The 21,067-nt window shown below is 43.7% G+C and overlaps 1 protein-coding gene across 2 annotated transcripts in view; it reads left to right on the top strand.

The window, feature by feature from the left end:
* LOC109092056 (protein spire homolog 2-like) overlaps positions 1-20,506 on the top strand; it is a 37,542-nt gene extending 17,036 nt beyond the window's left edge. Inside the window, exons 4-15 of one of the 2 annotated variants that reach the window (XM_042752928.1) lie at positions 324-404; positions 8,159-8,323; positions 8,555-8,641; positions 10,117-10,237; positions 10,338-10,504; positions 12,378-12,573; positions 14,704-14,816; positions 17,435-17,572; positions 17,661-17,728; positions 17,834-17,861; positions 18,851-18,942; positions 19,714-20,506. In XM_042752928.1, coding sequence (XP_042608862.1) covers positions 324-404; positions 8,159-8,323; positions 8,555-8,641; positions 10,117-10,237; positions 10,338-10,504; positions 12,378-12,573; positions 14,704-14,816; positions 17,435-17,572; positions 17,661-17,728; positions 17,834-17,861; positions 18,851-18,942; positions 19,714-19,951 — 1,494 coding nt within the window. In that variant the 3' untranslated portion in view covers positions 19,952-20,506. The remainder of the gene's footprint in view (positions 1-323; positions 405-8,158; positions 8,324-8,554; positions 8,642-10,116; positions 10,238-10,337; positions 10,505-12,377; positions 12,574-14,703; positions 14,817-17,434; positions 17,573-17,660; positions 17,729-17,833; positions 17,862-18,850; positions 18,943-19,713) is intronic. The other variant, XR_006158576.1, reaches the window with a different exon arrangement.
* The last annotated feature ends 561 nt before the right edge of the window (positions 20,507-21,067 follow it).

Genomic DNA, 21,067 nt, shown 5'->3' with positions numbered 1-21,067 from the left:
GACCTTAAATGTAGTGAAGTGAAAAGTACCATATTTGTCTTTCAAATGTAGTGAAGTTAAAGTCGTATGCTTCCTGAAAAAATTAAAAAATACTCAAGTAAAGTACAGATACTCAAAAAGTGTCATTACTGTCCACCTCTGGAAACCCTGAAATCCTAGACTCAATCAAAGCTTTAGAATCGACTGCAGTGCGGGATTCGCTCTTCACCAGTTGGCAGTTTGGGGAAAAAGCCACACTTTTATATAGTTTGAAACACCACAATACATAGCTTGTGTGAGAATTTAGGATTCTGTTCTGATGAGTGTCTGATATTTTACTGCAGATGCTGAAGAAGATCAGGACGGAGGAACCGCAGGAGGACAGTTCCACAGCTGAGCTTGACGCTCTTCAACACACTGACTGGGTAAAAGACGTGCTTAATACAGCTGTAGCTGAAAGGGTTTACTCATATTTACTCATATGTGTGACCCTAGACCACAAAAATTTGATTTATATATCATCTGAAAGCTGAATAAATAAACAAGCTTTCCATTGATGTATGGTCTGTTAGGAGGACAATATTTGGCCGAGATGCAACTGTCACAAGGTGACGATCTTTAGGGGCGGAACCAAAATTCGGGAAGTTTGGTTCCGCCCGGAAGTGTTTCCGCCCGGACCGGAAAAACAGAACACCGGAACTTCCGGTAGCGCCGTAAGAAGGAAAATCAGGGAATTCGATGCACCTGTGCCTAGTTAGGGACAGCGGTTGGTGATTGGAGGATACGCTGGACAAGGCAGTACTTAAGGCCAAGTTATTTCACAGTCTGACAGCTCTTTCTGGTGTGTGTGAAGCACTGTGTTGTGCCCGTCTTGGTGCGCTGCTGGTGGCTGTCTAACTCTCTCTCTCCCTCAGGCTGGAATTGTATGATTGTGAAGACATCGCGAACCTTAAAGGTTGAGAAGTGAACGGATTATATGGCGAACTGAGACGACGTGAAAAAGGGGATTGGAAGCGGCATTGATGTGAGTACTAAGAGCCAGTCGAAAGTGCCCTGTATATTGACCTGGCGTTGTGTAGATCTCTCCAGGAGGAGGAGGGCGGCCCTACCCCTAATATAGCGTGGGTGGGAGAGCCGAAGGAATACTTATTGAAGTAGTCACAACGACGACATCACTAGCTAGGCCGCATATTCCATCGCCAGATCCGAACCAAGCGAAGTGAAGGAAGACGGGTGTCCTTTTCGTACACTTCGTGCTGTGAAAACCTATAATTTTGACGTGGTGTTGTATATTGCTGTGGGCTGCTGTGTATTGCCGTGTGTCCTGTCAGATAAACCCCCGCCTTCACGCACTTCGTCGCGGGAGGACAAGGAGACTGCTGGTCCTAGCTGGTGGAACCACGGCCGGCGCCCCGAGACCGAGTGTACTCAGAGGGAGGCCGAGAGCCGTTCAGGCGCCCGAACCACTTTAACCGGCCCCGTTTTGAATGGGACGAGCAAGGGCGACCCATCTGCAACCGCTGTGGCAAACCAGGTCACTATAGCCGCCAGTGTGGGCCCCGCAGGGCGTCAGAAGGGGGTTTTTAGGTCGGCCGGCCACTGTGGGTCGTGTGGCCGGGACCCCTCGAGAAGACCCTGGAAGAGGATATGGCTCTAGGAGCCAGATGATTGGGCGTAGCCCCGTGGCGAAGGTGAGAGTGTGCGGCAAGGAGATTCAATGCCTGGTAGACACAGGCTCCCAAGTGACGTTATTTGCTGAGAGTTTATCCGAAGAAGTGTTTGGGAAACAAGGGGCACCAGGGGCAGAGGCTCCCTGGCTTACTCTGAAGGGCGCAAACGGCCTCGACATCCCATATATTGGCTACCGATTGACGGACCTAGAGGTTCACGGAGTGATTGTCCCCCAGAAAGGTGTGATTATCGTGCAAGACCATTGTCTGGGTGCACATCGAGCCCTGTTGGGCATGAATGTCCTCGCTGATTGCTGGGAAGAGCTATTTCGGGCTAGGCCCGTATCGAAGATACCACCTGCAGAGAGGCCCAAGTGGGAGTGTGTGGTAGCTGACTGTCAAAGGGTGCAAATGAGCCAAGTCCGCAGAGAACAGGAAGAGGTAGGAAGAGTTGATGTGTCGTTTTGCTTTGTCTGTCCCCGCAAAAAGTGAGGCTGTTGTGTGGGCGCGAGTACCGCCCCGAAGAGCGGGCCCAGAAGAGTGGGTGCTGGTGGAGCCCCATGTGGATTGTCCACAAGTGGAAGTGGCACGAGGACTAGCGATGGTCCGGCGGGGGAGAGTCCCCGTGAGGATACGGAATGTACATCCATACGCGGTGCAACTACATCGGCACCAACGATTAGCCCGTCTGACAACGGTTACACCCCACCAAGTAAGGGAAGAGAGGGATATTAGTTTTCGTCAGGTGTGCCCCACTGTCATCGAGGTGGCCCTGACACAAGTAGACACCCCATGGGGTGGTATGGAGAGGAGTGTGCCGAGCCACCTGGCGGGTGAGTCATTACAAGGGGAGGATTTAGAGCAAGCACAGACACAGAAGTTACAGGCCCTCCTTCGGAGATGGCAGCATGTGTTCGCCACCCCACGATGAAGACTACGGATGCACCCAGGTGGTACAACATCATATACCTACCGGGGATGCAGGGCCCAGCCGGGAGAGGTATCGCCCAATTCCGCCCACTTTGTATACCGAGGTACGTACACTCCTGCAAGGCATGCTGAAGCAAGGAGTTGTCAGGGAAAGCAGCAGCCCGTGGGCGGCCCCCATAGTGCTGGTGCAAAAGAAGACGGGGGCTTGGAGATTCTGCGTGGACTACCGTAAGCTGAACCTCGTGACTAAGAAAGACGCTTTCCCTTTGCCACGGATCGAAGATTCGCTTGCCAGCCTCACGCAGTCGGCATGGTACTCTACCCTAGATTTGGCCAGTGGCTACTGGCAGGTGCAGGTGGCCGAAGCAGACCGGGAGAAGACTGCCTTTACAACCCCGTTTGGACTATTTGAATGGGACCGGATGCCTTTCGGGCTCTGTAACGCTCCGGCCACCTTCCAGCAGCTGATGCAGCGGTGCTTGGGAGGTCAGTTAATAGAGTCAGTATTAGTTTACCTGGATGATGTGATTGTCTACTCCCCAGATTTTGATTCACACCTGAGGCACCTCGAGGAAGTCTTTCGGGCCATGGAGAAGTACGGATTGAAACTACAGCCCAATAAGTGTCACTTACTACGGAGAGAAGTCAACTTTCTGGGCCACGTGGTCAGTGCGGCTGGAGTGTCCGTAGATCCTGGAAAGGTATCGGCCGTGAAGGACTGGAAGGCCCCGAGGACAGTGAGGCAAGTGCGATCCTTTTTAGGATTTGTGGGATACTATAGGCGTTTCATAAAGGACTTTTCAAAAATTGCTCAACCCCTTAATCAGTTGCTGGTTGGCACAGGTCGTAACCGGGGCCGGGGGGTTGCCCAACGTAGACTGGGATGCAAATTGTGAGTCGGCGTTCCAGACATTGAAGCAGGAGCTGCTACAGGCCCCTATCTTGGCATACGCAGATTTCACAAAACCATTCCTTTTGTATACAGATGCCAGCAATCTCGGGCTGGGAGCGGTGTTGGCTCAACGGCAGGACGGAGTCGAGAGGGTCATCGCGTATGCCAGCCGGAGCCTCCACCCAGCCGAGAGGAACGATGCGAACTATAGTTCTTTCAAATTGGAGCTGCTGGCGTTGAAGTGGGCCCTAAGTGAGAAATTTAAAGACTACCTCTGGGGTGCCAAGGTGACGATCATTACAGACAATAACCCATTAGTACACTTACAGACGGCGAAGCTGGGAGCCGTGGAGCAGCGGTTGGGTGGCCCAACTGGCCAACTTTGACTATCAACTACAGTACCGACCAGGGCGTGAACACACGAACGCGGACGTCCTCTCAAGGCTGCCCGAAGCGGAAAGCCCCGGAGGGGCCAGCCCGGAGGAGGGCTATATGGTAGGAGAGCAGTAGAGGCACCAGGCAGCAGACAAGAGGCCGTGCCTGAGAACTGGGGATGGGATCCCCGTCGGTGGAGGGAGAGACAGGCCAGGGATCAAGATGTGCGGCTGGTAAGAGAATGGCTGGAACAGGACCGACGGCTGACGCCAGCGGAGAGGTTAGCCCAGACGGATACTGGGAGGAGGCTGCTGGGGCAATGGGACAGGCTGGAGCTGAGAGATGGCGTTCTGTGCAGAAGGGTCAGTGACCCGAAGTTGGGCGAAGAAGTACGCCAGATCGTGGTACCCGCAGATGAGGTCACGGCGTTAGTTTCGGCGTACCACAACCAGTTGGGGCACCAGGGACAGGAGAGGACCGTGTCCCTGCTTAGGAGATTCTTCTTTTGGCCCGGGCTAGAGGCATCGGTGCACGCCCTAATTCAAGCTTGCCCGCGATGCATATTGTTTAAGTCCAGACGGGAGGTCCGAGCGCCAATGGTACCCATCCATGCGAAGGCCCCCCTTCATATCATGGCTATGGACTTCTTGACACTGGGCCGACCACGAGATCGCTACCAGAACATCTTGATAATAACGGATTTGTTCACAAAGTACGCTTGGGCTATCCCCACCCTCGACCAGACTGCAACCACCACCGCTACAGTTTTATGGCGGGCCGTCTTCCAGACGTTCGGATGCCCGGAGTTTCTGCACTCCGATCAAGGAGCCAACTTTGAGTCCAGGGTAATTAGAGAACTATGCCAGTTGTACGGTTGCACGAAAACTCACACCACTTCGTATCATCCTCAGGGGAACGGCGGCTGTGAGAGATTCAATCAGACCCTATTGGGGCTGCTGGGGACCTTGGACCAACAACGGCAGGACGATTGGGTGAGTGCCTTGCCAAACCTCCTACAGGCCTATAACAACAGTATACATAGTACTACGGGTTACGCCCCCACTTACCTGATGTTTGGCAGACAAATACGAATGCCTACTGACCTGGTCCTAGGAGTGACAGCCGACCAAGAGGAAGCAAGTGTAACGGAGTGGGTGGGGCGCCATCACCAGCGCTTGCATTTCGCCTACGAGCAGGTGTCGAAAAGGATACAGACGGCAGGAGAGAAAAGTAAGCGGTTGTATGATCGGACTGCTAGAGAAGCCCCTCTACTGCCAGGAGAGAGGGTGTTGGTGAGAGATAATCGGCGGCAGGGGAAGGGGAAACTGAGTGACCGTTGGGAGGCCACCCCTTATGTAGTCTGCCGGCAGCAGAGGCCGGGACAGCCGGTCTATACCATCCGGCCAGAAGGGAAGTCAGGCCCCGACCGTGTGGTGCACCGGAACATGATTCGCCCATGCCCTAACTACCCTGAAGCCGTGGAAGAAGTCCCCACGGAACCTGTACCAGCAGCCCCCTGGATTGAAGGTTGGGCTGTGGTACCAGGGAGACCCGTGGTGGCACCACCCCCGATTGCCCCGAGAGAACCAGAAGCAGCCCCCCCTGAACAAGCTGAGCCCGATTCACCAGTGAGACGATCCCAGCGAGAGAACCGAGGCCGACCCCCTGCCCGCTATGGGGAGTGGACAGCCCGAGGACGTTCTAGGGACTAGAACGGATTGGCGGGGGAGGATGTCACAAGGTGACGATCTTTAGGGGCGGAACCAAAATTCGGGAAGTTTGGTTCCGCCCGGAAGTGTTTCCGCCCGGACCGGAAAAACAGAACACCGGAACTTCCGGTAGCGCCGCAAGAAGGAAAATCAGGGAATTCGATGCACCTGTGCCTAGTTAGGGACAGCGGTTGGTGATTGGAGGATACGCTGGACAAGGCAGTACTTAAGGCCAAGTTATTTCACAGTCTGGGAGCTCTTTCTGGTGTGTGTGAAGCACTGTGTTGTGCCCGTCTTGGTGCGCTGCTGGTGGCTGTCTAACTCGCTCTCTCCCTCAGGCTGGAATTGTATGATTGTGAAGACATCGCGAACCTTAAAGGTTGAGAAGTGAACGGATTATACGGCGAACTGAGACGACGTGAAAAAGGGGATTGGAAGCGGCATTGATGTGAGTACTAAGAGCCAGTCGAAAGTGCCCTGTATATTGACCTGGCGTTGTGTAGATCTCTCCAGGAGGAGGAGGGCGGCCCTACCCCTAATATAGCGTGGTGGGAGAGCCGAAGGAATACTTATTGAAGTAGTCACAACGACGACATCACTAGCTAGGCCGCATATTCCATCGCCAGATCCGAACCAAGCGAAGTGAAGGAAGACGGGTGTCCTTTTCGTACACTGAGTGTGGTGGGTGAGTCTTCGTGCTGTGAAAACCTATAATTTTGACGTGGTGTTGTATATTGCTGGTGGGCTGCTGTGTATTGCCGTGTGTCCTGTCAGATAAACCCCCGCCTTCACGCACTTCGTCGCGGGAGGACAAGGAGACTGCTGGTCCTAGCCTAGTTCAGTACAGTATATGTTGTGAGCGTGCTTCAGATCTCCGGAGATAGCACGGTACGCTGTGTCCAGCCCAGAGGTGAAAGCCATCCAAAGCAGAGTAACTGTGCTTTGTGTCCAAGTTGATACCTGTGGAGAGGAAAGGAAAGAGAGAGTGAGTAACACAAGGAGAACCAGAGGGAACCTGTACTTACAGTACGCTGTGTTCAGCCCAGAGGTGAGAGCCATTCAAAGCAAACTAACTGTGCTATTGTGCCCAAGTTGATACCTGTGGAGAGAAAAGGAGAGAGAGGGAATAACATGAGGAGAAATAGAGCGAACCCTGTACTTACAGTACGCTGTGTCCAGCCCAGAGGTGAGAGCCATTCAAAGCAAACTAACTGTGCTATTGTGCCCAAGTTGATACCTGTGGAGAGAAAAGGAAAGAGAGTGAGTAACACAAGGAGAAACAGAGGAAACCTGTACTTACAGTACGCTGTGTTCAGCCCAGAGGTGAGAGCCATTCAAAGCAAACTAACTGTGTTATTGTGCCCAAGTTGATACCTGTGGAGAAAAAAGGAGAGAGAGTGAATAACACGAGGAGGAATAGAGCGAACCCTGTACTTACAGTACGCTGTGTCCAGCCCAGAGGTGAGAGCCATTCAAAGCAAACTAACTGTGCTATTGTGCCTAAGTTGATACCTGTGGAGAGAAAAGGAGAGAGAGTGGGTAACACGAGGAGAGACCGAGGAAACCTGTACTTACACCACTGCCTGTGGAGAAAGAGAAAGCGAGTGAGCACCCAAGGAACGAACTGTGTGAACCAGTACTTACTGTGAGCTGTAATCAGCGAAGAGGTGATAGCAAAACCAAGCTGAACTAACTGTGCCTGTGTGTCCCAGCCGTTGCCTGTGGAGAAGAGAGAAAGAGAGTGAGCACCCAGAGAACGAACTGTGTGAACCAGTACTTACTGTGAGCTGCAATCAGCGAAGAGGTGAGAGCAGAATCAAGCCGAATTAACTGTGCTTTTGTGTCCCAGCCGTTGCCTGTGGAGGAAGAGAAAGAGAGTGAGCACCTCGAGAACGAACTGTGTGAACCAGTACTTACCGTGAGCTGTATTCAGCGAGGAGGAAGAAGGAGGGCGCTACGGATACCTAAGACTCAGGCCGGGGCCCGAGTCCCACGCCCCGGATCCCCGTGGCCCCCTTGCTCCCTGACCTCTTCCCGGCCATAGCCCATCTGGAGGGCCGAGTCAGAGTTTAGTTTTAATTGCCCTTTCCCTATTCCCCAAGCTATTTTTAAATATTTAAATAAAGATTGTTTTATCACTTACTTGTTCTCGTGTTGTTTGGCCATTGGGTTGGCTTTGGGGACCTCCTCGAGGTGGAAGTTGAGAAGGGGTGTGGCTTAGTCAAAGCATAGCCAGCCCCTGGGTGTGACACAACTATTTGAAAATCTGGAATCTGAGGGTGCAAAAAAATCAAAATAGTGAGAAAATCACCTTTAAAGATGTTCAGATTAAGTTCTTAGTAATGCATATTACTAACAAAAAAAATAAGCTTTGATATATTTACGATAGGAATTTTACAAAATATCTTTACTTAATATCCTAATGATTTTTGGCATAAAAGAAAAATCAATAATTTTGACTTATACAATGTATTGTTGGCAATGGCTACAAATATACCTGAGCTACTTATGACTGGTTTTGTGCTCCAGGGTCACATTTGTGTTTGTGATGTCCAGCTGTATAAGCTGATGTAATGATGGAGACTGTGTGTTTGGTGACCTAGGCTCGTCTGTGGGTGCAGCTGATGAAGGAGTTGAGGCAGGGCGTGAAGCTCAAGAAGGTGGAGGAGCAGCCCTTTAACTCTATGCCCACAGAGTTCAGCCTCACACCCTTTGAGATGCTCATGCAAGACATTCGCTCGTGCAAATATAAACTACGCAAAGTTGTGGTGAGTGCATTCTGAGTACACTCACTCGTGCCAAAGGCACTGAGGTTGCTGTAGTAAGCACATGTTGAGTGGTTTATCCCTCACTTAATCTCGTCCTATCCCACTAAGTCGACTATATGTCTGAGATTATGGCTTTGAAAAGACTTTTCAGTTGATGCAGCATGACAGTGATTAGCTATTGTGTTTATATTTGATAATAACTATAATATCATGACTCTTTGTCTTCTGCAGGTAGACGGAAATATTCCCATGTGTGTGAAACGAAACGCTCATGAGCTGATCTTGGACTTTATCAGATCAAGGCCCCCTCTTAAACCAGTTAGTTCCTCACAGTATCTTATAACTACTGTGCAGCAACACCAGACAAAGTACTACACATAATATGAATATAATCACTACAATGCAACCATGCAAATTTACCATTTGCAGCCACAACATGCAGCAGGATAGTTTGTGTGTCACTTCTTTTCATTTTTTTTTTTAAATAAATATTTAATTACAGTTAAATGTACATTAAATGTAAGTACAATGTAAGAACATTTAAGTACACGTACACTGCATCAAATGCTGCCATGTAAGTACATAGTAAGTAAAGACACATTGAAATAATTTTTGCTTTCAGTTATGAGAGACAAACTATGTTTCATGTCATACCGGGTTTGGTCACTGTAAAATTTAGCATAAGTATTTTAAAAGTGCCTAGGTTTTTTCTTCTACGATTGATTGTGTTCAAGAACTGTTTGTGTTTGAAGGAAACTTTCCTTCAGTGCAATACAAACTGTAACACTGTAGCTTCTGCATTGCTTTAGTAAAATGATCCTAGATTATCTGAAGAAGAGAAAGAAAGAGCGGTGAACAATCAGTGAAAACAGTGTCTCCCAAAATGCATGCTGTGTTGGTTTCACTGTTGCCAACTTATTTTCAGAGAAAGTTCTTAAAGGAAGGTCAATTTGTTGCTAAATGACATTGTGATGTCATTGCAGTATGATGTCATTGCGTAAGCATGACGTGTAACAACATCAAATCTCAGCAAAAAAAATAGATTTTATATATGTTAATTTAGATTTGTGTGAAAAACAATATGCATAATATAATATTAAAATATAAATAACTGTATTTTTTAATACATTGAATTATTGAACACACATTTTTGAATGATTACATTTTTTTTAATAGCTTTTAAACTATTAATACTAAACAATTATGCTTTAAGCAGTGTATTAGTAGTTAGTTAGTATACTACACTCTAGGAAAAGTCTGTAACAAATAGGGCACAATCTACTAGGTTAATATGAAAGAAATTTCCGTATTGGTTTTTACCTGCATTTTAAATTACGTATTGTGTTTTTGGGTTACAGGGTTACAATGGATAATGGATAATGTCCTGGAAATGAATAGTATCTTTTCCATTTTTCTTAAAGTGTACTAACTGATCAAGAATTGCAGGTACAAGCTACTAACAAAGTGTTTCATAAATGAACAATTATTAAATTATTATTATTAAATTGAACTGTTGCAAATAGCAGCTAACTCAATTCCCGTGATGTGTTTAGGCGTCTTTGGTTTCCTCCTTTTGTGTAATTTCGATGGAAAATGTGTGCCTTTTTATTTTGTCTGAGTCACTTATCAAAAGTGGCTAAAAGTAGCAAAATAAATAAAAAAATTGCAAAATTTTTGCTAGGTGCTTTTGGAAGAAAAAGTTGCCAGGGTAGTCTGAAAAGCTGATAAATTTAGCAGCAAAATTGCTAAGTTGTCAACACTGGTTGGTTTTGAGACTGTCCTGACGTCTGTAGGTGTCCGAGCGCAGCCTGCCTCCTCCTCCTCAGCGGCAACAGTCGCTCCATGATCGAGTCCTGGCCGAGATCAGACAAGATCACAAACTCAGACCTGTGGAGCCGTCCAGTTCAAAGAGATGTACGTTAACCACCGTGTTAAAAACAGTATCGCTCCTCCATTACTTCTGTAGCTCTCTTGTGTGTTAGACTATTTACAGCAGTGTCTTGTAACTCTTCAGCGTTTGGCTCATTACCATGTCTGGCACACACCTGCCAGTGTGACATCAAATCCCCTTCCTGCATTGACCTGTCAATCACAGGAGCACGGTCCCGCCCACCCTCTTGCATACGTGTTCTTCTGAAAGCTCCAACACTGGCAGAAATGGAGGAGATGAGTATATTTGAGGTGAGAGATTTCAGTGCAATCAGCATTACTTCTGTGATCTCGCTCATGCAACAACAAAAAAAAAAACTTTTTTATGGTAACACTCAATTGGGGACCAATTCTCACTATTAACTAGTTGCTTATTAGCATGCCTAATAAGCAACTTAAATCTAGACTCAAAAATCTGTTTAGCTATGCATTTACTGAATGAGCATTGTGCTACATCCGAGGTGATTGCACTGTATTTTATGTATAATAATTTTCTATTCTTATGTTTTAATTCATTTCAAATCAATTGTCAAATCATTTTAAAAGTTTTTAAATTCCTTTTTTTGTTTGTTGTTGTTGTGATTATACTTTAAAAAGGGGTCATATGATGCGATTTCAAGTTTTCCTTTCTCTTTGGAGTGTTACAATCTCTTGTTGATTAAAGAAGATCTGTAAAGTTGCAAAGACTAAAGTCTCAAATCCAAAGAGATATTTTTTATAAAAGTTAAGATTCAACTGCACCCCCCTGGAACGGCTCGTTTAAACACGCCCCCACATCTCTACATCACTATGTGGGAAGATTTGCATAACACCGCCCAGATGTTCACGCAAAGAAAAAAGGCGTACCTTTTATTCTCGTACTGAGTATTTCACTTTCAAATACAACCAACTCGTATAGACACTGTGTGCTTCACTGTGAAAGAGAAACTACTTTGTTTGGTCTTCCAAAAGAGGATGATATCTGCTTCGTTATGCCTGGAGCTGATCCGTGCTGGTCGCTGAGGAAATACATCAACTTCACACTGTGGATCGCCGGATCGGCTTTCACCGTATACGAAGCGGAGTCCAGCCCGGGGTCGTCACGTGGTTGCTGCAAGCCCAACGCACGCTCCTTCGTAGAATCTACTGGCCGCGCTGTTCTCAAGCCGGCCGCGGCTCACTCTAGGCCTCTGGTGTGTGATGCTGTTTCGTTGAGAAAGCGAAACTACTTCCAAAAGAAGCCACAACTAGAAATCATGTTTATATCATGTATATAATGGGTTTTATGTTTATGTCTTAAGGCATCACAGTATGTTAAGGGATGTAACATTTGCATCACACACACTTGATGCATTCGGCCACCTCGCTTTTCAGAGCGATGAGCTTTGTAAACATTTACGCGTTTCAGAAACAGTAATGTACAATATGTGGAAAACAATGTGTTTTTTTTAACCTTAAACCGCATAAACACATTTCATTACACCAAATACACAAAATAATGTTCTTTTTAGCAGCATCATATGACCCCTTTAATGATTATTTTACTTCTCTTTATATAAAGCACTTTGAATTACCATTGTGTATGAAATGTGGTTTATAAATAAACTTGCCTTGCCTTGCCTATTATTAACATATGAAAGTGACATACAGCCAAGTATGGTGACCCATACTCAGAATTCGTGCTCTGCATTTAACTCATCCAAAGTGCACACACACACACATATACACCGTGAACACACACACGGAGCAGTGTGTATCATTTAAGCTGCGGCGCCCGGGGAGCAGTTGGAAGTTCGGTGCCTTGCTCAAGGGCACCTCAGTCGTGGTGTTGCCGGCCAGAGACTTGAACCCACAACCTTAGGGTTAGGAGTCAAACTCTGTAACCATTAGGCCACTACTTCCCCATATTGGCTGTTTATTAGTACGTAATAAAAATATCTAACTAAAGCACATATAAAAAATAACTATTCTATATCCCAAAAGTCATAGTTAATGGTTTGTTAATAGTGAGAATTGGACATTAAAATAAAGTGTGACCCTTTTTTTTTATTATTTGAGGTTTACAAGCTGGTTTGGTAGATCTCCTTGACTTCATGTTTAAATAGTGTTTTTAATTAAAACGATTGCCTGTGTATTGTTGGTGAAGGATGAGGACTCTCCAGACGGCATGGATATCAGGCGGGTGGAGAGCTCTCCTACACCTCTGAAGAGAGATCGCTCCTTCTCCGAACATGACCTGGATGAGCTCAGAGGGGAAGTGATGTCAGAATCCCCGCCGCTCACAGGAGAGAGACCTCGATCACACACGCTGACGGGTGTCGGACCACCACACATCTATCAAGGTCAGACCTAAGACGTAATGGACATAAACAAAGTAAGATGTGCTTTAAAAAAAGTTAACTGTAGTTGATAACACTTTATTTTAAGGTGTCCTTGTTACACGTTACATGAACTTTCTATTATAATAATACTTTTTTTTTTGATTAATTACATGCAAGTAACCCAAATCGTTACCCTAACCATATAGTAAATACATGTAGTTAATTAATATTACTCTGTACTTAAATGTATAATTACACTGTTACAAGGTCACCTTATTAATTGCATCCAAAATATATGTGTTTATACCGTGTATATTTATTATGTATGTATAAATACGAACACATGCATGTATATATTTAAGAAAAATATGTTATGTTAAATATTAAATATATTTATAGATAATATGAAATAAAATAATATAAATATATAAATGTATATATGTATATACATGTAAATATACTGTATGTGTGTGTATTTATATACTGTATACATAATAAATATACACAGTACACACACATATAGTATGTAAACAAAAACTTTTATTTTTGATGTGATTAATCATTTGACAGCACTACTTAAAATAAAGTGTAACCCAGTGGTTATGTTACATTTAAGCTTCTCTTTTGACTTATATAGTACTTCTCACACAACAAACTACTAGCATTATATTTCAAAATTGTAATTTTCTGGCAAAAAAACATCAAGCTGGAACACATACATTTACACTAAATGCAATTAATGACAGTTATAAACAATGAATTGAAAACACACTAATGAAAAAAGCAGTATTTAACCAAATGTTTATTTCAAGTAAAGCTTTAGTGATGAAAGGAAAGCGGTTCTGTTTTTGAACCAGTTACCTGAAATGAACTAACTGATTTGCTAGAATGAACTGGTAGCTGCAAAGTTTAAAGACATATTTACTGGTAGCTTAAAAGCATGTGAAGTATTGTCACAGTGAGGTAAATTTAAGCTAGTTACTGACACAGTGTATTACAAACTCCAATTATAAATGCAATACAAGTACTGTAGGTTTTGCATTTTCAGTGTTGATGTTGAAACACTGACATTATCATCTTCTTTTCAGTTTTTGCTTTCAGGTCAACTCCTGTCATAGCAGAGCAACAGTTCGAACTTTTAAAGACATGTTTAATTTATGTCTGTGCTTGCATACCTGCATGAAGTTTTTTTTGCACTTATACCATGTACAGCTGACAGTCTGCTCATTGACTCTCTGATGCACATTACACATAAAACTTGATCTAGCAAGCTTTATCAGTCCAGCGGTTGATACAGTAAGCACTTTTGAGGAAGAAATCATAACTGGATTTTTCGAAGTTCGCCAGGTTTGTTAAATTTTGAAAGAAATTTAAGCATTTTGTTTGAAACAAGTTATCCAAAAGCCAAATTTTAGATTCTGCTTTGTTGCCAATGTCTCTGTGGAGTAATAAGCTTTACATATTATATGAGGAACAGATGTGAACATGCAAAATGCCTCACATCTCTTGCAAAATAAAGCACTGCATTCAAAATATCACAAACACATCTCAAAAGCAAGCATTTGCAAACACCTTTGCCATAATACCAATTTCTGTTAGATTGTTGTGTTACATAAAGAATTGTGTGTTGTGTTTTGCAAAAAGTGTTTTATGAAATTGAAAACTGAGTCAAAGGCCGAGAATTAGTGTATGGTTTTGCAGATTTGGTGTGTGCTCCTGAGTATCAGGTTTCATAAATTGTGTGACAAGTAAAAATTTTGTGTGTAAGCAGTTTAAAAAAAAAACTGTAACTTGTATTTGTGCCTTAATTTAACGCCCAAAAAAACAAGTCTTAAACCAGATGCTCATTTGCGCTGCCCTTTGTGGATTGTGCTGGTCATTATGGAAATTATAGGGCTTTAATGTGCTCTTTAATGTGCGTATTGTCAGTAGACTGGTGCCTTTAAGGGATTGTGCTCTCACGCTAATTTGCCCTGTTTAGTAAATCTGGCCCTATGTTGAAATAAAGAAAATTCAGTTTTCCAGTGTGTCAACACTAAATGGAACTCTTAAACTGGTCAAATGGAGAGAGATCAACCCGGCCTTTCTGAATGATTAAACTGAGATGCCTGGTGGTCTTTCTCTCTTCTCCACTGTTTTCTTTGTGTCCAGCCTCATTCCCGGTGTTTGACAGGATGCCCTCGTCTGCATGTCACTCCCTGAGCTCCAGTGACAGACGATGTGATGGTGCTGCATCTGACAGACTCTCCAGACATCAGTGGATGGTCAGTGGCAGTGTTGGGGAAAGTTACTTTTAAAAGTAATGCATTACAATATTGCGTTACTCACTAAAAAAGTAACTGATTATGTTACTTAGTTATTTTTTTCTGGAAAGTAATGCGTTACATTTAGGGATGTAACGATTCACTCAACTCACAATTCGATTCACGATTTTGATTTCACAATTCAATTTTTGATTTTGAGATTGAAGACATTATACAGTAAATGAAAAGGTGTTGTTTTATTAATCTGTTGTTGCACGTTTCTTTGTGAAATTGAAATATACTGTAACAATGAAGCGACGACAATACTTGTTGCACACAAAGAAAACAAAAATAATAACTTTATTCAACATTTTGTCTCCTCTGTGTCACTCCACATCAGCGTAGTGCCATTTTGGAGAATCTGAGCAGTACGTTGGCAGCTTACGCTCTTCTGTGTCAGCTGCACTGCACTGATGCGCTGTTTTCTTTCAAATCAAAGCGTAAATAGACATAGAAAACGTATCCTTGTGGCACGGCTGACACAGAAGAGCGTACGCTGATGATGCTTTTCATACTTTTCTGGACCTTGACAGTGTAATTTACTTGTCACTCAATGGGACAGTCACAAGCCTCCCGGTTTTCATCCAGAATATGATATTTGTCACATTTATTTAAAATTTAATTACTACAGGTTTGTATAATATTCTGAGTTTGTATTCGACTGTTTTTATTCTTTTTTCAGGAATACTGAATCTGTTTTTGAGTAAATACATGTTCATATTTAGTCTAGAACTAGAGTAAGATCATATTCACACACAGCGCTCTGCACTTACTCCCGATTTCTCTCAACATGAGGACAGGAGAGCTGTCAGTCAAGACATGGGAAACAAAGTAACTGGCGTTACTTGTTTGAAAAAGTAACTCAGATATTTCCTTCTAAATTAAAAAGTTACTTTACTAGTTACTTAAAAAAAGTAATCTGATTATCTAACTCGCGTTACTTGTAATGCGTTACCCCTACACTGATCAGTAACATAGTTGTCAGGATTCTGGACTGTTCTGGATCTCCCGTTTCTGTTCCTGTTTTTCCTTATTTGGTCATGTCTTCATTTTGTTTGGTTATGATTCCTGACACCTGTGTTTAGTAATTATCCCTTGTATTTAAGTTCCTGTTTGTTCAGTCTTCCTTTGTCGGTTCTACTCATTGGATGTTGTGTAATTCCCCTGTCTTTCCAAGGATTAAACAGATCGTGACAGAAGAACAGACCAAATACAGTTACCTCCGTGTGTTCCCTCCGTTTTTGTTTCCATTTTTCTCTCAGTCTTTTTGTTTCTGTAGTGTTTTCGTTGTGTCTAAGGATCCCTTCTTTCACCCCAAATTCCTCCTCCTGCTGGAGCAGGGGGAGCGCTCACTTGAGGACCATACCAGACTGTTTCTGGCCCTCGCCGAACTTACCATCTACCCGGACGACACGCTCTGCGCGTTCTATGATGCTAACCTGAACACTGCGTGCAGTGTGCCGTCGTCCGAAGATGGTCCTCGAGCGGAATTCGCTGCCATCGTGGAGTGGACTCTGGCGAGAAACGCCACGAAGGAGAAAGGCGTGGACGGTGTGAGCGCGGAGAGGAGCTCCGCCCCCTGCACCATGGCTGAGGGTACAAGGGTATACATAGAGTATGGTGTGGTAAAAGTGCCAAAACAAAGAGGAGAGGGCTCCAGTCCCCGAATCCAGTCCAAAGCGCCCTCCAGTGTCTACTCTGACAAAGCGCCATCCTGTTCCCGTCTTCAGCCTAGAGGGGGTTCCCAATCCAGAGTAACCCTGAATGCCCACCCACTCCTGCCTCCTCCTCTGCTGTCGTCTGGCAGCCCCTTTGTTCACCCTCAGCCCACCATCTATGCAGTGCGAGCTCCATGGGACAGCCATCCTCCAGCGTCGCTGTGGCTGGAGTTTGCCCTTGACTCCGCCTCCAGCCTCTAAGTCCCGGACTCCGCCTCTGCCTGTTGGCCAGTCGGCTCCACCATGGCTCCTAGCTCCCTCCTCTCCGCCGTGGCCCGGCAGTCCACAAGCTCCACAATGCTACCTCGTCCCTTCTGCTCTGCCTAGGACCTCCGGATCCTCCTCGTCACCCTGGCTCCTAGGCTTTCTGCCTTGGGCTCCTCCACCACTTGCTCCGCGGCCGTTGGTCGCCCCCCCGGAGTCGGCGGCCATTCCTTCTCCATGGCTCCTCCTTCCGTCTGCTCCACCTGGGTCAACATCATGGCTGTGGCCTGGGTCCAGATGGTCTCCTCCTGCTCCAAGGCCCTCCTGTCTCCTCCCTGGACTCTGATTATGATTCCTGACACCTGTGTTTAGTAATTATCACTTGTATTTAAGTTCCTGTTTGTTCAGTCTTCCTTTGTTGGTTCTGCTTGTTGGATGTTGTGTAATTCCCCTGTCTTTCCAAGCATTAAAGAATTTTTTTGTGACAATAGTGGGCAGCATCTGTGACATGCTGTCAATTATTATAGACAACACTTTCCTTCATTTCTTAAAATTAACAGGAAGTGTTTGACGAAGCTTTCCCCATAGTGACTGTAAGTGGCCTACATTATTGTAAACAAGGTTCTGAGTCGTCTTCTTTGTCTTCCTCACACACAGGAGGAGTTCAGTCATCCAGTGGACAGTCTGGCCTTAACTGTGGAAGAAGTCATTAATGTTCGGCGGATACTCGTCAAGGCTGAGATGGAGAAATACATGCAGAACAAAGAGCTTTATAACAATCTGAAGAAAGGCAAGGTGTGAATATCTGTATGGATCACATGCTCAGTCCAGCAAGCCAAAGAAAACAGTGTTCATTTCAGTTTTGTTCATCTTTGTTTTGTAGATATGCTGCTGTTGTCGGGTGAAGTTTCCACTGTTTTCATGGCCGTCCACGTGCCTCCTGTGTAAAAGGTCTCGGTTTCATTTTCATAAATATTTCCTGCAGTGTGGAATATTAACATTGTTTGATTCGCTTTTCTGATCATCACAGTCAAGGTGTTTTTTCCTCTCTTTTAGGTCTGTCTGTAGCTCTTGTAGTGCAAAGGTACATAGTAAATGTTTATTTCATTTAAACTCATGCATCTCTTGGTAGTAGTCGACAGTAGTACGTTTTTCACACTATAGAACACTGACAGTGATCAATGTTCAATGTTTAGTTTCATAAAGATATTACTTTACAGCCTCTGCAAGCCAAATATTATGAGGAAGTTCTTGCTTTAAATGAGTTTATGGCTGCAAGTTGATCCTTGGTTCTCGTTTTTAAAATCAACATTTAGTTTATGACCATGAACATAGGTTCAATATATGCTAAATTAATAACATGAAATTGTCTTTTCTGGTGAACTACAGTGAGAAAGACACAAACTCCAGAAACAGTGCAGTTGTACTTTTAGTATACGAAACTGGTATACTTAAACTGCTAAACTGGAACAACTAATTTTGTGCTTTATGCACTTTAATTGTGAGCTCGGAAGAAGTGCTGAAGTCCAACTAAAGATGTACTGAAGTATATTTGATTGTGCTAAAGTGGAACTATTGCAAGTGCACTTAAATTTCTTGCATTTAAAGAAATTACAAAAACACTGAACAATTAAATCCAGCTTCAGTGCAGCTGTAAAAACAGAACAAATAACATTCACATAGTCAGTGAGTAACTCATTCACATATCATGACTTGTCACACAACTTTTCCATGTTGGCATCTGCATTTTGCTACTAGCAAGTACCAGATGGATTTAATCCAAAGTACAGTAGAGTTGGATTGGACTCACAGCCTCACAGACGTCAGTAACAGATGATATGGGAAAACCTTTCTCCGCCAAAAGTTAATGTTTATTTATTTTGCTAACTATGCATTGATTATATGGTTGGCTGCATTCTTCTATTATTACCCATCTGCTCTCCTACCATTTAAGGACCAGTACTTTAGGGCTTCTTTTTCTAAATTATTTTTTATGACACACTGCCATTTCAGCAGTAGAAGCAATGTCACAAACTCCACAAGTGATTTTGCTTTATTTTGTCCCTTTAACAGATGAAAATTCCATACAAAAAGATGGCACACATTCCTGTGTACACTGTGGGATTTCACAGCAGTGTGAAGAGTCACAAGAGTGAAGTCTATAAGTGAGTAAATATATGCTGTGTGTCTACAGCCACATTCCACATGGTCTGTGCTGGCCAGAAATAAGCTTTGAAATTACATTGGTAGTAAAGTCGCAACTTTATTATTACCAATTTACAAATAACATTTTTCCAACATCAACAAAAAAACAGAGGCTGCTTCTGACATTATGTTTATTTACACAGACTGTTGCTCAAAGGTGACATATGCGTACACTAGACATTTGCATAATGTACATTGTAGTCAAATTGATCTTGTTCCTAGTTTTGAAGAACTTTGCACTATTTTTAAACTGAACTGACTCTTTATAGCGATGCTTTACAGTTGAACTGAGTTTGTTTCATAACTGATGAACTTTGTGACAGTCACACAGTTAATGAACTAAATTAAATCAACACTGAACTAAATTGAGCTGAATAGAGCCACTGTTGTCTGTAGAGCTGCACAGCTGAAATTGAATTAATTTCATAGTTGAGGAGTTTTGCAGCACAGTTATTTTCGGTAAATGATGAAAATAACCATCATTTTTACCGTTCCAAATTTTGGGCTATGAAACATTAACAGCTTTAACTCTTAAATGCTGGTAAATGAGCAAGGTATAAGCGGGATAATGCATGGCTGTGCATTAAATGTTGGGTGGTTCTTGGCTTAAAATTGTTTAATGCACAGCTAGCCATGCATGCATTATCCCTTACAGTCAACTGGAGTGCTGGCATTTTACAAAAGTTAAAACGACTATAGAAAATGCTAAAAGTCTGTCTGTTTGTCTGCAGGTCTTTGTGCTCTCTCTCCAGACACTCTGTGGAGGAAGAGTTTCCCCACCTGTACGCTGCAGGCTGCAACCTGAGAGACGTGTGCTCGGACTGCACAAAGTTTGTGGTCGATGTCATTTCCTCCAGTCGCAGGAGCTTGGACATCATCAACAACACACCCAAACGCAATAAAAGGACGACCTCGACACATCCACATCCCACATCACAACCACACGCTTTCTGTAGGATGAGTAAATGAATGTATCAGCTCCTTCTCACACTCTGCACAAACTCTACACAAAGCTTCCAGCTGGCAGGCCGCAGTTTTCCTCTGAAATATTTGCCAGTTTTAGAGGATAGAGAATGGGATCACATTTGAATATCGCCCCTTCTGCACTATGTACATCTAACCACCACATGTATAGATTAAGGGATGCAATGCTTGAAGGCTAATGACGGAAGACAATCCTTTTGCATCGTTTCTTTGATTTTAGCTTGAGTATAATGCTATATAACTGAGCCAGGACTGTCCATGCTTAGGATACATCCGTATACAGTACATCTGTAAATGCATATTTCTCATATCTAATAGCAAATGTATTTTTATGCTTTGGGGTTTAGCTCTGTTTAGCACCAGAGGGTGATGTAATCACCCTGGGAATGAGTCAGGCTAGTTTGTGAAAGTGAAGGTCAGAATGAAGCAGATAATAGTATCTTATTCTGGGTAGACTACCTTCTGACTCACTCATATTTTGTAAGTTCTGCAAATCTGCAATAAAACCTATGCCACAAAACGACTTCTCTCTGTGATGTTTCCACACATGTGGTTGCAATACTGTTATTGTGTGATTATCATAATATATAGGCCTATTATGTGTGTGTGTGTGTGTGTGTGTGTTTAAAGACTATATGGATAAATATATATTAAAACCTGCCAAAAAAAAAAAAAAAAAAACAACATTTTTTGGGAAACCTTTTACACCAAAAAAAAAAAAAAAAAAAAAACATATTTAAAACATATATTTTGCATAAAGAAAATGAAATACTTTTATGGTGAAGATGACTTAAGTTGTATGCTAACCTGCACACAAGTGATGAAAAGCTTTTGCCAAATGGCAGTGTAATGAGGTAAAAATCTGTACATGGGCTAATTTTAAAAGCCGAGCCGACCCATTTAGAGTAAGAGTAACACTTTAGAGCAAATGAGAAGAGTCAGCATTGTTTACTGTGAGTCAATATTATTTACAGCTGACACATGTGCTATATTGATTTACCAAACATTTGACCAAAAAAAAAAAAATTATATATATATAATAATAGATGGTAATCATGATTGGTTTTTGCCTTTAGAATTTTTTTTAATTGTATTAAAATA

The sequence above is a fragment of the Cyprinus carpio genome, chromosome B25 (assembly GCF_018340385.1).
Source record: "Cyprinus carpio isolate SPL01 chromosome B25, ASM1834038v1, whole genome shotgun sequence".
Taxonomy (NCBI): Eukaryota; Metazoa; Chordata; class Actinopteri; order Cypriniformes; family Cyprinidae; genus Cyprinus; species Cyprinus carpio.
The sequence above is the reverse complement of the archived record's forward strand: the minus strand, read 5'-3'. Positions and strand labels throughout refer to the sequence as shown.